General features: G+C 49.5%; 6 protein-coding genes across 6 annotated transcripts; 2 read left to right on the top strand and 4 right to left on the bottom strand.

Annotated features, from left to right (window-relative positions):
• Positions 1-602: 602 nt before the first annotated feature.
• BKA55DRAFT_513500 (uncharacterized protein) lies at positions 603-2,816 on the bottom strand (the record flags this gene model as incomplete). Its single annotated transcript, XM_046187901.1, has 3 exons — positions 603-879; positions 931-2,036; positions 2,085-2,816. The coding sequence occupies 3 exons, from the start codon at positions 2,814-2,816 to the stop codon at positions 603-605; spliced, it is 2,115 nt and encodes a 704-aa protein (XP_046048664.1).
• Positions 2,817-3,674: 858 nt separating this feature from the next.
• BKA55DRAFT_540286 (uncharacterized protein) lies at positions 3,675-4,232 on the bottom strand (the record flags this gene model as incomplete). Its single annotated transcript, XM_046190242.1, has 3 exons — positions 3,675-3,703; positions 3,761-3,994; positions 4,052-4,232. The coding sequence occupies 3 exons, from the start codon at positions 4,230-4,232 to the stop codon at positions 3,675-3,677; spliced, it is 444 nt and encodes a 147-aa protein (XP_046048663.1).
• A 2,092-nt stretch (positions 4,233-6,324) lies between these two features.
• On the top strand, positions 6,325-7,150 carry BKA55DRAFT_570200 (CoA binding domain-containing protein). Its single transcript, XM_046192986.1, has 2 exons — positions 6,325-6,552; positions 6,609-7,150. Exons 1-2 carry the CDS (start codon positions 6,459-6,461, stop codon positions 6,974-6,976), a joined length of 462 nt encoding a protein of 153 aa, XP_046048662.1. The 5' UTR covers positions 6,325-6,458; the 3' UTR covers positions 6,977-7,150.
• A 222-nt stretch (positions 7,151-7,372) lies between these two features.
• On the top strand, positions 7,373-10,749 carry BKA55DRAFT_645310 (uncharacterized protein). Its single transcript, XM_046197200.1, has 3 exons — positions 7,373-7,786; positions 7,838-8,241; positions 8,296-10,749. Exons 1-3 carry the CDS (start codon positions 7,637-7,639, stop codon positions 10,484-10,486), a joined length of 2,745 nt encoding a protein of 914 aa, XP_046048661.1. The 5' UTR covers positions 7,373-7,636; the 3' UTR covers positions 10,487-10,749.
• A 982-nt stretch (positions 10,750-11,731) lies between these two features.
• BKA55DRAFT_739029 (uncharacterized protein) lies at positions 11,732-15,625 on the bottom strand (the record flags this gene model as incomplete). Its single annotated transcript, XM_046201410.1, has 2 exons — positions 11,732-14,630; positions 14,679-15,625. The coding sequence occupies 2 exons, from the start codon at positions 15,623-15,625 to the stop codon at positions 12,032-12,034; spliced, it is 3,546 nt and encodes a 1,181-aa protein (XP_046048660.1). The 3' UTR covers positions 11,732-12,031.
• Positions 15,626-15,705: 80 nt separating this feature from the next.
• BKA55DRAFT_388522 (uncharacterized protein) lies at positions 15,706-16,672 on the bottom strand. The gene is made up of 3 exons (XM_046186001.1): positions 16,393-16,672; positions 15,849-16,032; positions 15,706-15,724 (listed from the first exon to the last, which is right to left on the bottom strand). Exons 1-2 carry the CDS (start codon positions 16,513-16,515, stop codon positions 15,910-15,912), a joined length of 246 nt encoding a protein of 81 aa, XP_046048659.1. The 5' UTR covers positions 16,516-16,672; the 3' UTR covers positions 15,706-15,724; positions 15,849-15,909.
• Between the last annotated feature and the right edge of the window lie 2,457 nt (positions 16,673-19,129).

The following is a 19,129-nucleotide window of genomic DNA, read 5'->3' as shown; positions in this document are numbered from 1 at the left end:
CCTCTTAGACCACGCCCTGTACTTCCAATCAGCTCTTTCAAATCGATTTCAACAAGTTAAGCTTAAATAAGCGCTCCTATCACACTCAGAATTCCTGACCAAATGGGCAGGCCACGGTGTATTCCAATATCATTTCCCAGTAACGGCTGATTGCATTCGATAAACGCAGCTGAGTTCTCCCTTGCATCCTTACGAGGATCGTATTCCTAATTTCAAATTCTCAGTCCTCGACTTGGCGAAAACGCTGCGTTACACAACGCTATAACTGTACAACACCACTATCCATGCAGCCAACCTTGCATCTACAGCCCGCCCAGTAACAACATTAGAGTGTGGTCATTGCATGGCCAATCTACAGGCACAGCACCAAGGTACCAAGATCTACGGCGCGGGTGGCCACAAGATACGAGATTCTGTTCTCGTATATCACTGCATCCCCTGGAAACCAAGAACTTGGTACTATTCTCGTGCAACACTTCCACATGGGTCATCGATAAACATTCCGAGCTGCGATACTTTCACAACATTATTTCTTTTATCTGACCAATCGCTGATGGTTTATTCTCTTCTGCTTCGCTGACTTTGATATGATAAAATATTGTCTACGCGGTTGAAGAAAGTCCAAGCTCCTTGTAGAAGGCTTCCGAACTAGGCTCTCGGCCCAAGAACTCCCTCAAGAATTCCAACTCTGGAATACTTCCACCCCTCTCAAGAACGGTATGGCGGTATCGTCGACCCTCCTTGCCGTCCATTGGGTTCTTGGCGAAGAATGAGTGGAACATGTCGAGCGAGAACACCTCAGAGTAGAGGTAGCCGTAGTAACCGGCATCGTACCCGCCGATGAAGTGGCCAATGCCGGCGTGCCTATTGCCCCATTCACTGCATTCAAGTTAGTTTAACAGTAAAAAGTCATTTCCAGTAGGTACTTACTATCCCTCACCAAGATCCTCAGGGCCCTTGGTGCCGGAGATCTCATGCCTAAGAGTGTTCCAAACTCGGCCAGCGTTGAGCTTCTTGACAGCCTCATGGGACTCAGGTGTGTGCACAGTCATGTCAAAGAGCCCAATAACGAGCTGTCCCAGTGCACCTATAGCCGAGTTGAGACGCTTAGTAGCGACAAGCTTCTCAATAAGCTCGTCAGGGATTTGCTCCTGAGTCTCCCAATGCTTGGAAAGCGATTTAAGCACGCTAGGCGTCCAGCACCAGTTCTCCAGCATTTGAGAGGGAGCTTCAACAAAGTCGAGCACCGTGGAAGTTCCGTGGAAGTAGCTGTAGCGGGTGCGGCCAGCCAAGTCGTGAATGCCATGGCCCAGCTCGTGGAACAGGGTCACAACCTCGTGATGCTTAAGCAGAGAAGGTTTCTTTGGTGTAGGCTTACTGAAGTTGCAGACAAGAGCGGTGACGGGGTAATGCTTCTTGCCATCCTCAGTGACATAACCAGGTTCGAGGTTGAAGTTGGCGTTGTGGCCATACTTGTTGTCACGGGGGTGAAGATCCAGGTACAGGTAACCGTTGAAGTTTGAGCCCGAGGCCTCGTCGTCCCACACGCTGTAGATTAGAACATCCTCGTGCCACACAATGTCTTCGGCCTTGCCAGTGGGGCTGAGCCGAGCTCGCTCTTCAGGCTTGAGCTCGACAAACACGAAGCCGAAAATCTCCTCGAAAATCTTAAGCATACCGGCAAATGTCGACTCAACAGGGAAGTACTGTGAGATGGCGGCTTCATCTACACTATACTCCTTCTCCTTTTGTATTCTAGAGTAGAACGATGTGTCCCACATGTAGAAGCTGTCGTCAAATGAAAGGCCGCACTCCTCGTAGTCCTTCTTCTTGTACTCCTTCAGTGCGTTGATCTCCTTCGCACCACCTTCGGTCAATCTGGTTCGAAGATCGTCTAGGAAAGTTCGAACAGCAGCAGGAGTCTTGGCCATCTTTTCTTCAATGCGCAGAGCGGCGTGGTTGTCATAACCGAGAAGGCGAGCAGCTTCGTCTCGGAGGGTGATGATCTCTTGGAAGATAGGAACATTAACATTCGCCTGAAGGTTCAATTAGCCTAGATTTTGAAATTTCGTTACTCGTCTCACCTTGTTAGATTCCGCGATGGTGTACTTGCGGCGAGTATCGGCATCGATAGCATACTTAATGAGAGGGAAGTAATGGTTATACTTAAAGGACAGCTTGACTTTGCCCTCGTTTTCGCCAGTACCCTTCTCCAGGGAATCAATGTCAATGTCGTCAGAAGGAACTCCCTTGAGTTCCTCAGGAGTGAACCAGATGGCACCCTTCTCTTCGTTGAGGTTTTTCTGGGCCTTAATCTCAAGATCGCTCAGGCGCTTCTGGATCTCCTTGAAGCGGTCTCGCTTGGGACCAGCGGGCAGTCTAAGACCGTTCCGAATGTACTTCTGTCGCTCCTTCTCGAGGACGTGCGCCTGCTCCTTGGTGAGATCCTGAGATGCTCGGTTGGCGAAGGCAGCATCGACGGCGTTGAAGACATCCTCTCGCATGTTGCATTCGATGCCGAAGTCATTGAAGGTTTTCTCGGCTTCAGTGGAGGCATCGCGAAGCTCCTTGTTGGTGGAAACATGGTGGTAGAAGGTCAAGATGCGTCTCTGTGTAGCAGCCAAGTTCTCGTCGATGAGGATGGGCTCAAGCACATTGGCAAATGAAGCCTTGTCGGCGGTGACATTCGCAGTTACAGAGTCCAACACATTCTTAGTAGCATCACAAAGCTTCTTGGTATCGGCAGCGATCGAGTCCGGGGTGGCGGTGAACAGGGGCGGTGCCTGAGGAGGGTTGCGATACTTGTCGGGAGCCATTGTGCTAGTAACAAGCTGTCTTCTCGATAGAATAGTTCGTGGGGCTTGGAATCTGAAGTGATTCACTAAAGAGCCGAGACGAGAGAAGGCTCGTGAGGAAGCCAGAGTGACGGCGACGAGAAGAATGAAGAGAGAGAGTAGGAGGAGGAGGAGGGGTCTGCGGGAAGCACGCTTATCCAGCTTGGATATAAATATGATGGATGGCTCGGGATGTTTCTTAGGATGTTAGCCGATTGGCTTGACGATGAATAATTGAGGCAGCCTACAGTTGAAAGAGGGGCTTTTTCTCTCAGACTAAATCGATTGATCCGTTTCTAGGCGTCAAAGGCGTTGAGAGGGCGTTATGTAGATGCAGCAAGATGGGGCGATACCTTAAGTGAAGGTGCAGCTAAGGTAGAGCTTCTTCTCGGACCCGCTTATGGGTGGAAAACGCGGGGCAATCGGATGCGGCGTCATGATCAGGGCGGCTAATGAGTTATCAGGTGCTATAATTATGGCATAATTTAGGCTTCAGGCCATAAAGCCGAGTCTAATTGGTATTTATGTGAAACTGTTTAGGTAAACAGAAGCGAGAGTTAATAGAAGGATTGCTTATACCAGCCGTCATGAGCCCATGCCATGATTTTCACGAAATGAGACACCGCCAAAGTCAAGACACACAGAGCTTCATTTCTAAACTCCTGTCCCCTAAGTATCTACAAAAATCCAGCATGCTAGTGCGTCGCAAATGCGCAGCAATAATTCATCATTTCAGTGTTCCCATAGCCGATTCCATCCATATCCATAATCAATCAAACAAGCAAACGCCGGTCCGTCAACGCAGATGCATAACCTAACCCGCCCATATCTGTACATTGTCTAGTTGGCGAGAATGGTTCTGACGAGGTCTATAATTGTATCAAATTAGCCACTGCTCAAAGTGCTGTGAAGATTGTCGAACTTACCAGTGTAGTTGACCTGGCCTGAGCTGGTGTCAACGGCCTTGAGAAGCTCATCGACCTCCTCATCAGTCATCTTCTCGCCCAGGTTTGTCAGAATGTACTTGAGCTGGCCGACGCCGATGAAACCCGTCATATCCTTATCAAACACTTGGAATCCGCGGCAGTATTCCTCAGGCTCGCCGGGATCGCGGAAGCCGCCAGGGCGGTTCAGAACACGCTGGAATGTCTCGAAATCGACTGCATCGCTAAAGTTAGTTGTGCGCTTTTAAGCCGCATCGCAGAGAGTGTACTCACATTCACCACCGACATTCTTCTCGAGGTCCTGGATCTCAGCGAGGGTAGGGTTCTGACCGCAAGCGCGCAGCAGATCACCGAGGCTGTCAACAGTGACACGGCCGTTTCCGCGCTTGTCGAACAGAGCGAAAGCCTCCTTGTAGTTGGTAGAAGCCTGAGAATCGAACTTGTTAGAAGACATGATTGCTTATGGATTGATCTCGAGGCTCGAGTGTGTGTGGGAAATGCGTTCTGAAGAATGCGATTGAAAGTGTTGCTACTCGGTAGTTGTAGAAGTATGCAAGATGCAGGTCGAAAAACCAAGGCTTGTGCCGGGCGAGCTGAAGCAAAACCAACTTCCAACTTATTCGGGCGGCCAAACTGTCGAATCAGAGGGCAGGGTGCATTGTTTACGTGGGCGAAGAAAGGGGTGTCCGGGGCAACTGAGCTCACTCACCATTTTTGGTTTGTTTTATTAGAGGGGTTAACGTTGACGTTAGTGGGTGTGTGTGGCTGGTTGAGTTGGTGACACAACAAACAGTTGCTACAACGGTCAAAAGATGTCTTTGAGATGGTTTTCGAGTGTAGAAGATGGTGTTGAGAGGTTGAGAGATGAAGGAAGAGGAAAAGAGGGCCAAGATTGCATTCCGTTTGCATTTCCTCTCCACGCTCTGGCCTCCCTGGTGTCTTTTCCCATACACTGACGGGGCAACGGGGTCATGCTATGGGCCAAAGTCAGCCAGGCCTGTAGGTCAGAAAAGGCCTGAGCACCACTATACTGACTCTATCACCAAACCTGCCCGCTTCATTATGTCCTCTTTCCGCTAATGTCGTTTGGCGGTGAAACTATTGAAACCGGAGTAAATAATGCAAGGGCATTTTTGGATGAATCAAAGTTATGTCAAACATCGGCTCAAGAGGTCTCTTGACATAAAATTCAATTGCCGAAGTCACAATTCTCAGACTTCAAAATGTCTTGGCAGAAGCTCTTCCTGGGGAGGCTATCGTGAAATTGGATGGAATCCATCCCTTCAAATGCAGCAGAGCCTCACAAGGACCCTTCCTTCGTGTTAAAATAGTCAAGTCAGGCTGCCAATACTTGGGCTACACTCTCCAATGATCCAACAGTTTAGTTTTCAATGTTTCACTTATGCGAGCTAATGTCGATCAAAACCACTTACTATCTGTCTGCTATTCGTCTTGGTCATCCATTTCTTATCTTCGTCGCTGCAAGTTTCATCTCCTCTTTCTAGGCAGACAAACGTCTTTAATTGATACCCTGGAGCCCCATGTCTTGAAGGGCACATCCTGTCATGTTTTGTGTGACTCTTCTGCGCCAATTCAGTGACCAAAAACTCTATAAACTATCCGTTCTGGCGGCTCTAAGTTGGGATCTCCTCGCTACTCTGTGTCTGTCCTGAGTCCTGATTTATTTATGCATACCTTATACCTGATAAAGCTACTTCTGATAAGGTAAACTAAGCTTCGCAAACCCTGAGATTGCTGCTACCCTTCGTGTGACATTGAAAATTCCAAAACGACGTCATTGTAATCGCTTAATCTCTTTTGAATCCATCACGGGGGTTTCATTTCATCCCGCGATCTCGGAAATTATCTCTTGGCTCGAGTCTTCCCAGCTTTGGCTAGCATCATTCAAGTCCTGGCTAATGCAATGAGGCTTATCGTAGATCTTGTTCGCTTGCTAACTACCGATCATGATCTGTCCCGCGTTGTTTTTCATGGTTCAAAGCCGTTGTTGGTTACCCTGAACACTGAGGCCGAGTGAACTTGCAACTGACCAAAACCGCCCTTCAGTTACAACGGAAAACTCGATCAAGACTTCATTCACCAATGGCTCGATTTATTGATATTATATCCCCTTGTGGTATATTCCGCTTTTAAAGATTACTGGTTGAAATTAGCATTCGTATATCAGATAGACTTCCAAGCTTTCAAACTGTTGAAAACCACACCTGTATTTCACGACAACTTCATGATCATGTTAGAGTTCATAAAACAAGTTCACAAAAGAGGCTCAATTCAAACGGCATTCGAAATCTCTCTTGATAGACTTATGGGACCATCCGGTTCAGCCGATAGATGTCAGGCGGGATACAACTTTCCAACAGCAGAGTCAATTCAACAATCTCCTAGGAGATACATCGCTTGTACGAGGGAACTTGCCCGAATGGGGAATTGTTCCAGTGGCAACGGTGTTTCACATGAAAAGTGCCTCATGATTCGCCTATAAATTGCGAATAATGCGATGATTTATAATGGCCGGTTGATGGGCTATCAGTTGTAAGTGTGAGGTATTGCGTCTTAAGTAGAGCCCCGCAATGACCTTTATCCTCGGCACAAACTCACTTACAACATCATCAAGCACTTGGTTCTTCAACCATTGAACCTCATATACATTATCTTCGAAATGGCAACCGAGGCTACTGTTCGTAAATTCTTTGCATCATCCGCTTATGCTGTGGCGGGTGCCAGCTCTAACCCTGCCAAGTTCGGACATCGCGGTGAGGCTACCTGTTCATTGTGCGTGATAGTATCTTGCTAATCAAGGAACTTGTAGTCTTTGCCTGGTATCTCCACCATGACTTACCAGTAACTCCCATCAACCCGGGCTCAGAGACCATCAACGCTCTGAACAAGGACCACCCTACTGTTCCTAACGTGACCGCTCTTTCAAACCCTACGCAGACATCTCTGTCAGTCATTACTCCACCAGCAGCGACCCTAAAGGTGCTTCAAGAAGCAAAGGAGAAGGGCATTCCGTCGGTGTGGCTGCAGCCTGGAAGTTTTGATGATGCAGTTCTCAAGTTTGCTAACGCTCCTGGGACATTTGAAGCTGTTGTTGCTGGTGATGGTGGCCGAGGCCATGAGGGATGGTGTATCTTGGTTGATGGTGAGCGAGGACTCAAGGCTGCTGGCAAGCTGTGATCTATCAATGTACAGGGTTTCAAGTCAGAATTGACGAGTCAGATTATATGAGATTAAGTTGTGATTCAGCTTTGCGTTTTTGTGATTGATGGCAGTCCTAGGAGATATAGCGTTGAGCCAATTGATAATAATAGATACTTAGGAATATCTCGGAATAGACAGTTAACTAACCCCAACAACATTGAAATATTTTCACCTGATACTCACCGTATCAAAGCACTGTATTTCTCGGTGCTCTATTGGTAACCTAGGGCCTAAGTCCATGGATGTTTAGATCTCTGGGGTTGAGTTGCTGGCAGGGATCCACCAAAGTAAACAAACGCGCCAGGACCCACCCCGACACTTTGCGTTGCTTGATTGTCCTGTCTTGTCTAGATCCTCGCTCGCTACGATCATCTCTAATTCAATTCCTTCCACCACAACCGTCTTTCACCGTCATTCAGTTCTATTGTGTTGACGCAGCGCGCGCCCTTGTTTTCGAGTTGAATATATCCTCTCATGAGCGCGATTATTTATTCTATTTTCTCTTTTTCTACATTGTCGACCGCTTGCTAGCTACTAGACTAAGCTCTTCAATTTGTTTGCCCACAATCAAAGCATCGCGTCTTGTTTTAAATACCCTTGACTGACCGCGCTTTCACGCGCAACACTACTACAACCATGTCTTTTGACGACGTTACAGACCAATTCATTACATACGAGAGCCGTTTGGCCTCTTTTCAGAAGAACTCGAAAAAGAGAGGTTCTACAACGAGTGGAAGGGGCACAAAAGCTTTGAATTGGCCGCATAAGAGCATCACACCTGCGAGCGTACGATGACCACGATATTCGCACCATAAAAATCCGCTGACAATCATGTAGCTCGCCCGCGCCGGACTTTTCTTTAACCCTACACCAGAAAACCCCGACAACGCCACATGTTTTCTATGCCATAAGGGCCTCGACGGCTGGGAAGCCAATGACGACCCTCTCCTCGAGCACCTGAAGCATGCTCCTGAATGTGGCTGGGCGGTTGTCGCCGCGATCGAAGCCGAGGTCGGAGATTATGCGCAACAAGACCCTGATCAGCCATATATGAAGGAAGCTCGAAAGGCCACATTTGCTGGCAAGTGGCCCCATGATTCTAAGAAGGGATGGAAGTGCAAAACCAAGCAGCTGGTTGACGCAGGATGGAAGTATACCCCGACTGAAGACTCGGATGATATGGCTACATGTACCTACTGCCAACTCGCTCTCGACGGCTGGGAGCCTGGCGACAAGCCTCTGTGAGTTTCGCACCTTCGTTTCCCATATCGCGTGGACTAACTGGGTGCCTACAGAGAGGAGCATTATAACCGGTCACCTGGCTGCCCGTTCTTCATTCTTCTTGAACAGACGCAATCTACCAAGAAATCTAGTCGAAGCAAAGCTGGACGCGCATCCAAAGCCTCCCGCCTGTCTGCGCAATCGGTCGCTACAATCGCATCAGAGGTGACCTCCATCAACGATTCTACAGCTCCCATCGAGGACAGCGTCTTGACGACAACTTCGACTACACAGGGCGGAAAGAAGACCAAAGCTCGTAAAGCGACTACGAAAGGACGAAAAACAAAAGCTAAGAAGGAAGCACCCGTTGAAGATGTCGAGGCATCCATCGAGGAAGAAGCACCCGCAACAAAGCCTGCTCGAGGGAAGAAGCGAGACAGCACAGCAGTGGAAGACGCCAGCAGCATGGCTATGTCTCCACCAGGCAAGAAGCGCGCTACACGGAAACGTGGAAGCGCTTCTGTAAATGAGTCGACATTGCAACACGATGAGTCGGTTGATGTCACTGAAGTCGCGGCTTCTAAGAAGGGCGGAAAGAAGAAGACGACACGTAAGGCTTCAGCTAAATCTTCTCGCACCGTATCTTCAGGCTCTGCGACCTCGGAGGTGACAACTAGTTACGAAGCAACTCCTGGAACATTCCCTGATGATGATGAGATTGAACGACAACTCGAAGCAGATCTTGAGAGACAGCTTACTGAAGACGAGGAGATCACTGCTGACTCTGATTCTGAAAGACGTCAGAGCAAGAAAGAGAAGGGAGCAAAGACAGCCAAGGCCGAGCAACACGAGTATTCCCGGGACTATGCCATGCTGAATCCTGAGCCAGTGGAGCCGAACGAAGACGAAGTTGACGACGAACTTCGAGCTTTACAGGCTGAGATGGAGGTTGATGAGGAGCCAGCACCTCAAAATGAGCCTCAACCAGAGCCAGAAGTGGAACCCGAGCCCGCGCCTGAGCCTGAACACCAGGAGTTACATATCCCAAAGAAGGGACGAAAGCCTGGAACCAGAAAAGCTTCTAAGCAGAGCAAGTCCAAGAAGACTAAGGCGGCACCCGAGCCTGTTGGGGAAGATGAAGTTGAGCCCCAGCAAGCACAGCCAGAAGAACACGAAATACCCGATGAAGAGGCTGCACAGCCAGAAGCAGATACTCAGGCCGATGAGACAGCCCATGACGACAGTCTTGTTAGCACCGACACAGTTGTTAAGAAGTCTGATAATTCTCGTTTGAGTACAGGTAGCCGAGGTCGTGGACGCCCATCCAAGGCATCCCTCGCCTCTCGGGCATCTGCCAATGATTTGGAACTAGTCGAAGCTCCAGCAGAAGCTACACCTGAGCCCACTGAGGAGCAACCCACAAAACGACCCCGAGGACGTCCTTCCAAGGCTTCATTGGCATCTCGTCCATCTGCTGGACCTGATGAGAGCCAAGTGAGTGAAGCGGCCCCTAAACGTGGTCGTGGGCGTCCTTCAAAGAAGTCACTGGAAGCTCGAAAATCGATGGAAGCAGCGGCGAGTCAGGAGTCCACGCAGCCTTTTACCCAACCGGTTGAAGAGCGCATGCAAGAGGACGTCGAGGTTTACGCGTCTGAGGAACAGAAGGATGAGAGGCCACCCTCTTCCCGTGTTGTATCGTTCGAATCGGCGCAAGCATCTCCTGCACCTCAGCCTATGCCTTCATCACCGCCCGCAAGCGCGGCTCACCTGGCGAACCCGCCATCTACTCCTGGGAGAATCATTTCTCCCGCACCTTCAGCTCGACAAGCAGCAATCTCGCCTTCTCAATCTCCCCAATCCTCTGACGCAGAGAACCAACCACCCTCTTCCAGACTTACCACGAGTTCCAATCCTAAGAGAGTAGCGCTTGCACCAGTGCACTCTACACCTACGCGCTCGTCACCATCCAGGCGCAACGTGATTGCGGGACTTCGCAGCACAGCACCATGGACAGAGTTGGATCTCGAGGCTGTCTTCGGATCACCACGTGTTAACACGGACAAGGAGAATGGCGTAGAACGATACCTTAAGCAGGGTCAGATTTTGACGTCGCCTGAGAAGCAGATGACAGTGCAGGAGTGGATCTACTACAATGCTTCAGAGGCCGAGAAGAAGTTGAAGTATGAGTGTGAGTCGATTGTTAACCGATTTGAGAGTGAAGGAACAAAAGCAATGCGCGTGCTTGAGGGACTGGTTGTGGAATGAGACATGACTTTCTGGACAGATGAATGACGGATGGGAGGCAAAAGCTGGATACATACAGACACAGACTCTGACTATTGCTCTTGATGTAACTTGCTTAATGTGCATGAAAAACAAGCTCAGGAATGACGGCGTTGGTTGGTTTGGAACATGATGAATTTTCTCAGATACTGGTTTTGGTTAATGAATGAAAGAGAAAGACTCTTGTTGAAGCATCCACAATCTTTGACGTAAACTAGTCATGGCATTTCCTATTTGATTGTTTGAATTCAGCCTCTACTGTTGTCACATTTCTAAAGACCGACGCCGTTCTTTCAGGAACCATCAGAAGATCGCTACGTAAAAGCCTCTATGAGATTGACACTACACTACAGCCGCATCTATGAGCGTCAGCATTCCACACAGAAGCTATGCCGAAGAAACTAGGGCCTCTTATTTTTCTTAGAGACTGATCAGCATAGATAGCCGCCACTAGAAGTTCGGTGCCCCTTGCATTCCAAGCTAAAAGCCCAGAACCCTTAAGGGTTCAACCTTTGCCTTTTCCGTGCGAGATTGCGGACATGGCGATAGGGCTTTGGGATCTCTGAAGATGGAGGCGTTTACAAGAATTCAGATTTGAGATTCTGGATGAGTGAGGGTTTGGGATATATAATAGGTGGCGGGAATGCTTTTTCAGAGGTCTGAGCCAGTTTCTGTAACTTCACTCACAAGAACTACACTCATATCTCTCAAGAGCAACACTGGTTGTTAGCCATAACAAAAACACATTATCAATATGCTTGGCCTGTCTTTTCCTTCCTTTTGGGTCTTCCCTCGTCGCAGGTCGACAGTCGATGCTGAGATTGCATATCTTGAGAGCCTTGAAGCTGGCAACTTTGACGAGCCTCTCTATGTCAAACGCAAGGAACTTGGACTAAGCGACTGGTAAACAAACAACAAGAAGAAGAAAAAATAAATAAATAAATAAATAACAGTAAGTTTAGTAACCACAGAGATTTGCTATTTCCTAACAATCAACAAGACATGTCTTTTCGGTGCGCCTGGTAGCGGAGCCGGATGTTGCACAATTCGAGACGATTATCATCATTATTTCTTTTGTCAGATTGTACTATGATACGATGGACGATTGCACTCTACATTTGTACTATATCACATCACACGGACTCACACAGAACAGAACAGACGACAAGATTGTAAAACTCAGCCTGCCAAATCGGCGGCGACAATATGATCGATTTTCAACCGCATGCCATGCAATTCATGTGATCTACTTGCTATTAAATGATCTCCTCGCTCATGCCCGTGGTATATATATATAAGGAGTGTCTGGTATCTCAATGTTGATTCTATATGCTTCCCACCATGCGCCAAATGAGTGTCGTGGCAAAAGCCAAATATCCAAATATGTAAAGTCATCTCTTCCAAAATCCTGTATGTGCATTGAGTATCCATGAAGCGTAAACATAAACATGTAGTCATTGTCGAATAGACATTATGTAAGGAGTGTCGTGAAAAAATATGTTCAAAAAAGTGGTTGTTGTTTGAAGATTAAATGAGCACCACTAGCATCGATAACAGTGCGATGATAGTGGCAAAGCTAGCCGTCAATCGTGATGCAGCAGCCTCAACAGTTGAAGGTGCGGCAGTCTCGTCTGAGGTACCCGATGAAGTGCGTGTCTCGAGGCGCGACCTGGTCTCAGTAGCAGCCCCAGAAGCGCCAGATTCGGTCTCTGTTTCTGTCTCTGATCCTGACTCTGTCTCTGTTGCGGCAGCTCCAGATTCAGATTCAGATTCAGTAGCATCTGCCTTGCCAGAGCGTGTAGCTTTCATAGTCGTCTCAGTGGCAGCTCCAGAAACATCAGTTTCTGAGCCTGTCTCGGCAGAGTCCGTTTCGATGCCCTTGGCCTGGGCTGTTCTTGATCCTGTTTCTGTAATAGTAGAAACTACATCAGTCTCAGAGTCACCAAGTGACGATGTGACAGTTACGACAACACTCTTGGCTGTAATAGAAAAAGTGGTAGACTCACCAGCTTCAGAGTTTTCAGACCCGTTGGTTGATGTCTCCTCAGCTGCTGTCTCAGTCTCGGTCGCCTTGGCCTTTTGAGTTGTCTCAGCCGGAACCGAACTCTCTTCAGCAACTTCTCCAGATGTGGTTGGCTGTGATGCACCAGAAGTCGATCCAGCTGCATCCGTGGTCGCCTGGGCCTTCTCAGAAACTTCTGTAGAAACAGGTTCCGCGATTTCGGTGCTCTCATCGCCAACACTAGTCGGCTCAGCAGCATCCGAGGTGACAGCTGCTTCAGTAGTCTCAGCAGCTTCAGTAGTAGGCTGAGGAGCGTCAGTAGTGGTAGGCTGAGGCTCAGACTCTTCTGTTGTTACTGGAAGGGCACTGAAATCGCCAGAGGTGACCTCAACCTGTCCTGTCGTCTCCACATCCGCAGATCCAGTAACCTGCGACTCAGGACCAGATGCAGCTGTGGTGGCAGTCGTGGTATCCTTTCCGTCACAATAATCGATGAACTGGTTAAACTCAGGCTCAACATAGTCGCGAATAGTGTTCTTGCTCTTGGAAGTGTTGTCACTGATACAGTCACGGCACATATCATAGCTGCCACGGAATGAAGAACCCGCTCTGCACAGCCTGTCCGATTTTCCAGTTGAGAGTGCGATCTTGTAAGCACCATCACAGTCATCGTAGCAAATAGCCGGAGTGACATCTCGCCTGTCGAACATGTGGAGTCCACGGCGCTGGTTGTTGCTGGGGACATAGTCATAAGACTCTGCTACTGAAGTAGTAGCATCAGGCCAGTCACTCAAGGTTGTCTGTGAAGCCCAGTTTCCGGTCGAGAAGGTCTTGATTTCACCACTCACGGTCTTCTCATAGACTTGCTTCTCAAAAATATCATAAGAAAGACCGAAAGCCTCTGGGTTCAAGTTGAAGTAACCAGGAGAACGGGGGTAGTAACCAGTCTTGTTCTTGCGCCACTTAGCCTTCTTGACCTTGGGAGCCTTGATACAGTATTGAGGTTCACAAAGGTAGTCCTCATCAGGTGGCTCCGCCCAGAAGTTGCACCATGATGGCTTCGGTGGGTTGCAGACATAGCCTGGCTCGCAACCAAATGTGAGATCCGACTTGCGGTCGAGTGGCGCAGATCGACCTGTAGGCTTGGGGCACAAGGTGATGCGTCCAGGAGTGGCTGTCACTGTGGTAGGAGGGAGTTGTACTGTTTGGCCAATGGTCAAGGTAGTAGTGTAGACAGTTGTCGGGCCTGGAACCACTGTGACAACCGTCTCACCGCCCTTAGTCAGGGTCACAGTCTCCGCAGGGAGTCTCTCTGTGACGGCCGATTCAATGGTGACGGTAGCCTGCTCTCCAGGTACAGTAACAACAGTACGCTCTCCAGGAACCGTGACGGTTCGTTCTTCACCAGACACTGTGACAACAGTTTCCTGGCCAGGTAAAGTCACAGTCCTTACGACAGTTCTATCTTCACCAGGCTGGACAACAGTTCTGGGGACAGTCACTGTCTCGTCTTCCCCAGTCTCAGTGATAGTAACCCTGCTTCCTGGAATGGTAACGATGTCGGTAATTGTCAACGCAGGTTCAGTAATGGTGGTTCCAGCCTCAGTGACAGTGCTTCCGGGCTCAGTGACAGTTTCCTCGGGGAGAGTAACAGTTGTTCCAGCCTCAGTCACGGTACTGCCAGGCTCTGTTATAGTGACTTCAGGAAGCGTCACAGTAGTGCCCGGCTCAGTCACAGTTGTTCCAGCCTCGGTAACTGTTGGTCCTGGTACCGTAACAGTGCCTCCATCTTCTGTGATTGTAACTCCAGGCTCGGTGATTGTGACGGGAGGTAGAGTCTCGATAATAGTCTCTCCTGGGCGTGTTTCGATGAAAGTTGGTCCGGGCACAGTTTCTGTCACTGTCACCCCAGGCTGTGTCTCGATATGCGTCGGTCCAGGTCGAGTCTCAACCACAGTAGTTCCCTCATGAACTGTTTCTGTGACTGTTGATGCAGCTTGAGTCTCGGTTACTGTCACCTTCTCCGTGACCTTTTCTGTTACCTTCTCAGTCTCAGTAACGGTGACCTTTTCGGTGACCTTCTCTGTAACCTTCTCCGTGACAGTGGTGGTGCCACCAGGAGCGCTTCAAGTGTGTTAGTGAAAGCTATTTGGATGATCAATAGCGACTTACCAAGATTGAGTTGTCTCAGGTGATGTGGTCGTGGTGGGAGGCTCAGGAGCTTCAGTAGTGGTTGTCGGGGGCTTAGGGGCCTCAGTGGTAGTAGTTGGAGGCTCATACGAATCGGTTGTTGTCGTTGGAGGCTCTGGGGCCTCGGTCGTTGTAGTCGGGGGTACATAAGGCTCGGTTGTGGTAGTAGGGGGCGCTGGGGCTTCACTTGTTGTCGTTGGAGGCTCTGGGGCCTCGGTCGTTGTAGTCGGGGGTACATAAGGCTCGGTTGTGGTAGTAGGGGGCGCTGGGGCTTCACTTGTTGTCGTTGGAGGCTCTGGGGCCTCGGTCGTTGTAGTCGGGGGTACATAAGGCTCGGTTGTGGTAGTAGGGGGCGCTGGGGCTTCACTCGTTGTCGTTGGAGGCGCAGGAGGCTCCTCGGTGGTAGTTGAGGGCCCATAGGTTGGAGGCGGAACTACGATGTAAGTATCTGTGATACTTGGGGGCGGTGGAAGAGGCTCGGTGGTAGTCTCAGGCGGCGGGGCTACTGTGGTTGGGTCGTTGGCCGGATAGCTGTCTGTGATAACCGGGGGAGGAGGAGGAACCACTACGGTCGTCGTCACGGGCTTAGGACAGCCGCACCCAGCGTCCCAAACCACCATTGTGCCGTCCTCCATGTACGGGGCGGCTGTATCGACCCCGTCAACACTGGTCTCGTCCTTCTCAATCGGAGCGGCAGTGGTGACTTGGGGTGCTGGAGCCGCTGTTGTTTCTGGCTCGACCTTAGCTGCAGAAGTCTGAGCTTCGGGAGCGCTGGCGAAGTATCCATCTTGAGCGGGCGCCTGCGTATTGGCAGCAGCAGGTTGGATACTTGCTGATTCACTCCTGCGATAGAGACCTTCACCAGCATTCTGAGCTGGAATCTCGACAGCTACAGCGCCCAGGGCACTGAGCAATAGTGAGAAGCGCATGACAGGCAACTGCCTTCAACGCAATGAGCGATACCAGCGTCAAAGCCGTCTGGACCTAGTAGCGAGTGTGGTTGAAACGAACGTCAAAGTCCAACTCTTCTTGGTTCAGATGTTAGAAAACGTCAAACAAAACGAGTCAATGCATTGAGCTTGAAGAATATCACAGATATATGATAGAGGACCTGGGACTGGGTTGGGGGCTGAGCAACAGAGAGTGCCTTACCAGAAACCGGCAATGCGGATATTCGAACCCACATACATCGACATCCACAAGTAGAGTTAATTTACTCTTGGATAAGCCACCCCAGAGTATTGACACGGCAGGGGAGCAGCTGGGAGAGCCAAGTTGCGGGTCGATGTAAGAGCAGAGCCGATTCACCAGGTGAAAAAGGTTGTATGTAATCAAACTCGATAGCCAAGCGTCAGCTCAAATTAAAGAGATCCTAGTCTGGTCACCGAAGTAAAAATGACTTAAGACAAAGAGCAAGGAACATCACAAAAGATCCATTGAGCGGGAGCACAACACTGTAGCTAAAACGCGTTGGAGGAGTTTGTGGGTACCTCGCCTGAGCTTGCTGACCTCGAGCGATCCATAGCATGAGCAACAATGCATTTACATGCATCGAACATGGATGAGAACAAGGGTCTGACAGGGATATACACATTAAGATATGCCCCAATTGAGGAAGCAGCACGACCTTTGAAGGTCCACTTGGACAAGGGCCTTGTTCTGATGCCTTTGAGAGATTCTAATATCGCGCACTCACTCTCTTAGATCCAGAGCTACGGGCCGTGAAGGGGCGGAGAAGTGACAATATCACATTACAACCCACGAGGGTTATGCTGACAACGAGGCCACCACATGACAGACAAGATCGAATATCTGACATGGTTTAGGATCAGGATTGACCGGAAATTCATCCAACGATACTCTGTTCTCCGTTCTCCGTTCTTCAGCCTGAAAGCCAAGGCTTGACGCGCAAGACTGTGACGTGACGTTGGCATGGGAAAGGAAGTTTGCGGAGTGGTCTGTGATAATAATAGACAATGCAGCAGAAGTGTCACCGATTCGATGTGTAAGGTACGCCAATGATGCTGTGGCTCATAGAAAGCCGGATCTCAAAGAATGTCGGAAGCATTTTGGGTGTAGAGGGGTTCAGAATTTCCCGTATTAAAAGTGCAAATTGGCCAGTCACATTGTGATTCAGCAAGTCATTGGCTGTAAGATTATGTTGCGTGAACAATAAAGCAGAACAAGTGCGGCACACAAAGTCATGCGTGCTTTGAAGTTGGAGGCCAAAGATGAAAGTGGAGAGGCCTCAATAGAAGTTGACTCGTCGAGTGAGGTTGAGACGGGAAGTTCGAGGCTCCCTTCCTCGGAACCAGCAAGCCAAGTAGAGTTAGTGGGTGGCTTATAGTGAAACGGGCGGGCAGGTAGACGCCACAGCCTGATTCTCAGGGCAATTCGTGACCTGATTGGCGGGAGTCTAAACAAAGCAACCCAATCCAGGGCGGAAGTTTTTGCTTCGGTCCAGCCCTGTGAGAGCGGGAGAGAGTGGAGACTCCCGATTTCGTCACTTGTCACTGATTTACGATCAGTTTTAACATTGGCGATCATTACAGGAGTTTTGTCTCCGAAAACACTGAGATATCAAAGAAAAAACCTGGTTTTCACAAGACGGAGAAAAAAGAATGCAGATTCTGTACTAGGCTCTCGCGTACCTGACTACAGAATAGATGTCTGTCTGTCGGTCAATCGATGCACCAAAGCCAAGGTTGGATTACCAGGATAATTAAGCTAAAAGCTGACTGCCCGCTGGGGTCCCCACTGGGTCGACCCTGAGCCCCGCTATAGCCCACATGCCGAGCCTTATTCAACTGAGAGGCTACCACAACAACAAAACATTGCAATCACGGGTCAATGGTGCTCGGGTCAGATATTGTCCTTCGCCGATCTGACGTGTTGGCAGATGAATCATCATCTGAACCTTTTCTTTGTTCTCTCAAATCCACACTCATTCACAACTGCCCACCTCAATAACCAAACATCGCGAAAGCCGGATGCTGTGTTGCCTACAGTTAATTTCTCCCTCCCCACGCCTGGTCACAACCTCACAGCCAGTCACATCTGCGCGACTTTTGATTCATCATGGCCACTCCCCGTGGCTGCGGGGGCCTCGATGAGTTGCGTCCGATATGCAGCGGACTAAGAGACGTGGATGGTTAGGTTGCCAGCACAGCGCATAAGTTGATGGAGAGATCATCCTTGCAGAGCAAAAATAATACCTTTTTCCGTATGGACGGAGGCTCTCCTCTCCTTGGCCTCACGGAGAGAGGGTCCGATGGTGAGATGTGGTCTCGTTACATTGTCTCCTCCCCGACATGCAGGTGCCAGTGCTTATTTTTGGCAGGGGTGTGGATGGTAAGATCGGCCATGTCAGTCCAATCCTGGACAAGCCCAGCCTCCAAAGTCTCTTTACCCGTCCTTCAACGGATGGCACTTTTGGATTTGCACTTTCTTCTTGCGACTCTGACATCTCTGCCAGAAAGAGCCAGTTGTTCCGTTCGGCCATGTCCGTGTCCGCGTTCCGTCGCAATAGGGAAATCCGGTGCTGACGAGAAAAACCACAAGAAAGACAAGGCAAAAGTCTTTGCTCCGAGCCTTATCCTTATCCAATCCGACCAACTGGTCCAATCAACTTGAAACTTCATGCGAGATCGCCGTGATTCCAACTGCCTGGGCCACTTAGCGGTTGTGGCTGTTAATAGTCTGTGAAACAAAACACCACCAACCAGCTCCTGTTGGTTCGTCTGCTTTTCAGCCATGGCTACTGGTTCTTTGTTTGAGAAAACTTGACAGCCTGCATCTTGACTCGGTTGTTCATCTATTTCCTCTACCGTCATCAGTCAACGTACTTCCCATCGGGTGCAGAAGCTGAAAGGGCCTGTTCGGAGCAGTGCCTACACCCTGGCTCAATCCCAGGTCGATCCTAGATCAAAAACTCCTCGAGGTCAGCCCTTAGCAACAGGATATCCACATGTTTACCGCTCTGAAAATTTCCACACTTGAAGTGGATGAACCATTGTCAACGGTCAGCCTAGCTACCCATCATTTAGCGGGAGATTCAGGCTCCAGAGGATTGAGGCTGAGTAGAGACATGGGAGTGATCCTTGTCAAAAGTAATGTCCTTACAGAACGGTGTCAGCTCGGAAGCATAACCATCACCGGGGCCAACGCATGCAGAGCATGCTGCACCGCAGTAAGATGGTGTCCATATTCGCATGGGCAGCCACCGAAGGGCATGGATATGGCTCAATGGCTCTTTAACCCCCCAACCCACGAATGTGCTGTCAGGACATGAGGAACAGCTGATCCCTCAGCCCTACCCATTCCCCATCCCCTCCGATCTCAACTGGTCCCAGTGGCGAACGTTTGCTCGACAGAGAATACTGTACACCTGCCTTCCATCTTAGTATTCTGTCTTACAGACCGTTTTGGATTCT

The sequence above is a fragment of the Fusarium redolens genome (genome assembly GCF_020744475.1).
Source record: "Fusarium redolens strain MPI-CAGE-AT-0023 chromosome Unknown BKA55scaffold_9, whole genome shotgun sequence".
Classification (NCBI taxonomy): Eukaryota; Fungi; Ascomycota; class Sordariomycetes; order Hypocreales; family Nectriaceae; genus Fusarium; species Fusarium redolens.
The sequence above is the reverse complement of the archived record's forward strand: the minus strand, read 5'-3'. Positions and strand labels throughout refer to the sequence as shown.

Excerpts from the sequence above, each read along its gene's own strand:
- BKA55DRAFT_388522 (XM_046186001.1), bottom strand. The coding sequence starts at position 16,515 with ATGTCAGATATTCGATCTTGTCTGTCATGTGGTGGCCTCGTTGTCAGC. Across the intron at positions 16,033-16,392 it reads GTAGCTCTGGATCTAAGAGA|TTTGATTACATACAACCTTT; the intron begins GTGAGTGCGCGA and ends TTGGCTATCGAG.
- BKA55DRAFT_570200 (XM_046192986.1), top strand. The coding sequence starts at position 6,459 with ATGGCAACCGAGGCTACTGTTCGTAAATTCTTTGCATCATCCGCTTAT. Across the intron at positions 6,553-6,608 it reads TGCCAAGTTCGGACATCGCG|TCTTTGCCTGGTATCTCCAC; the intron begins GTGAGGCTACCT and ends AGGAACTTGTAG.
- BKA55DRAFT_645310 (XM_046197200.1), top strand. The coding sequence starts at position 7,637 with ATGTCTTTTGACGACGTTACAGACCAATTCATTACATACGAGAGCCGT. Across the intron at positions 7,787-7,837 it reads AGAGCATCACACCTGCGAGC|CTCGCCCGCGCCGGACTTTT; the intron begins GTACGATGACCA and ends ACAATCATGTAG. Across the intron at positions 8,242-8,295 it reads GAGCCTGGCGACAAGCCTCT|AGAGGAGCATTATAACCGGT; the intron begins GTGAGTTTCGCA and ends GGGTGCCTACAG.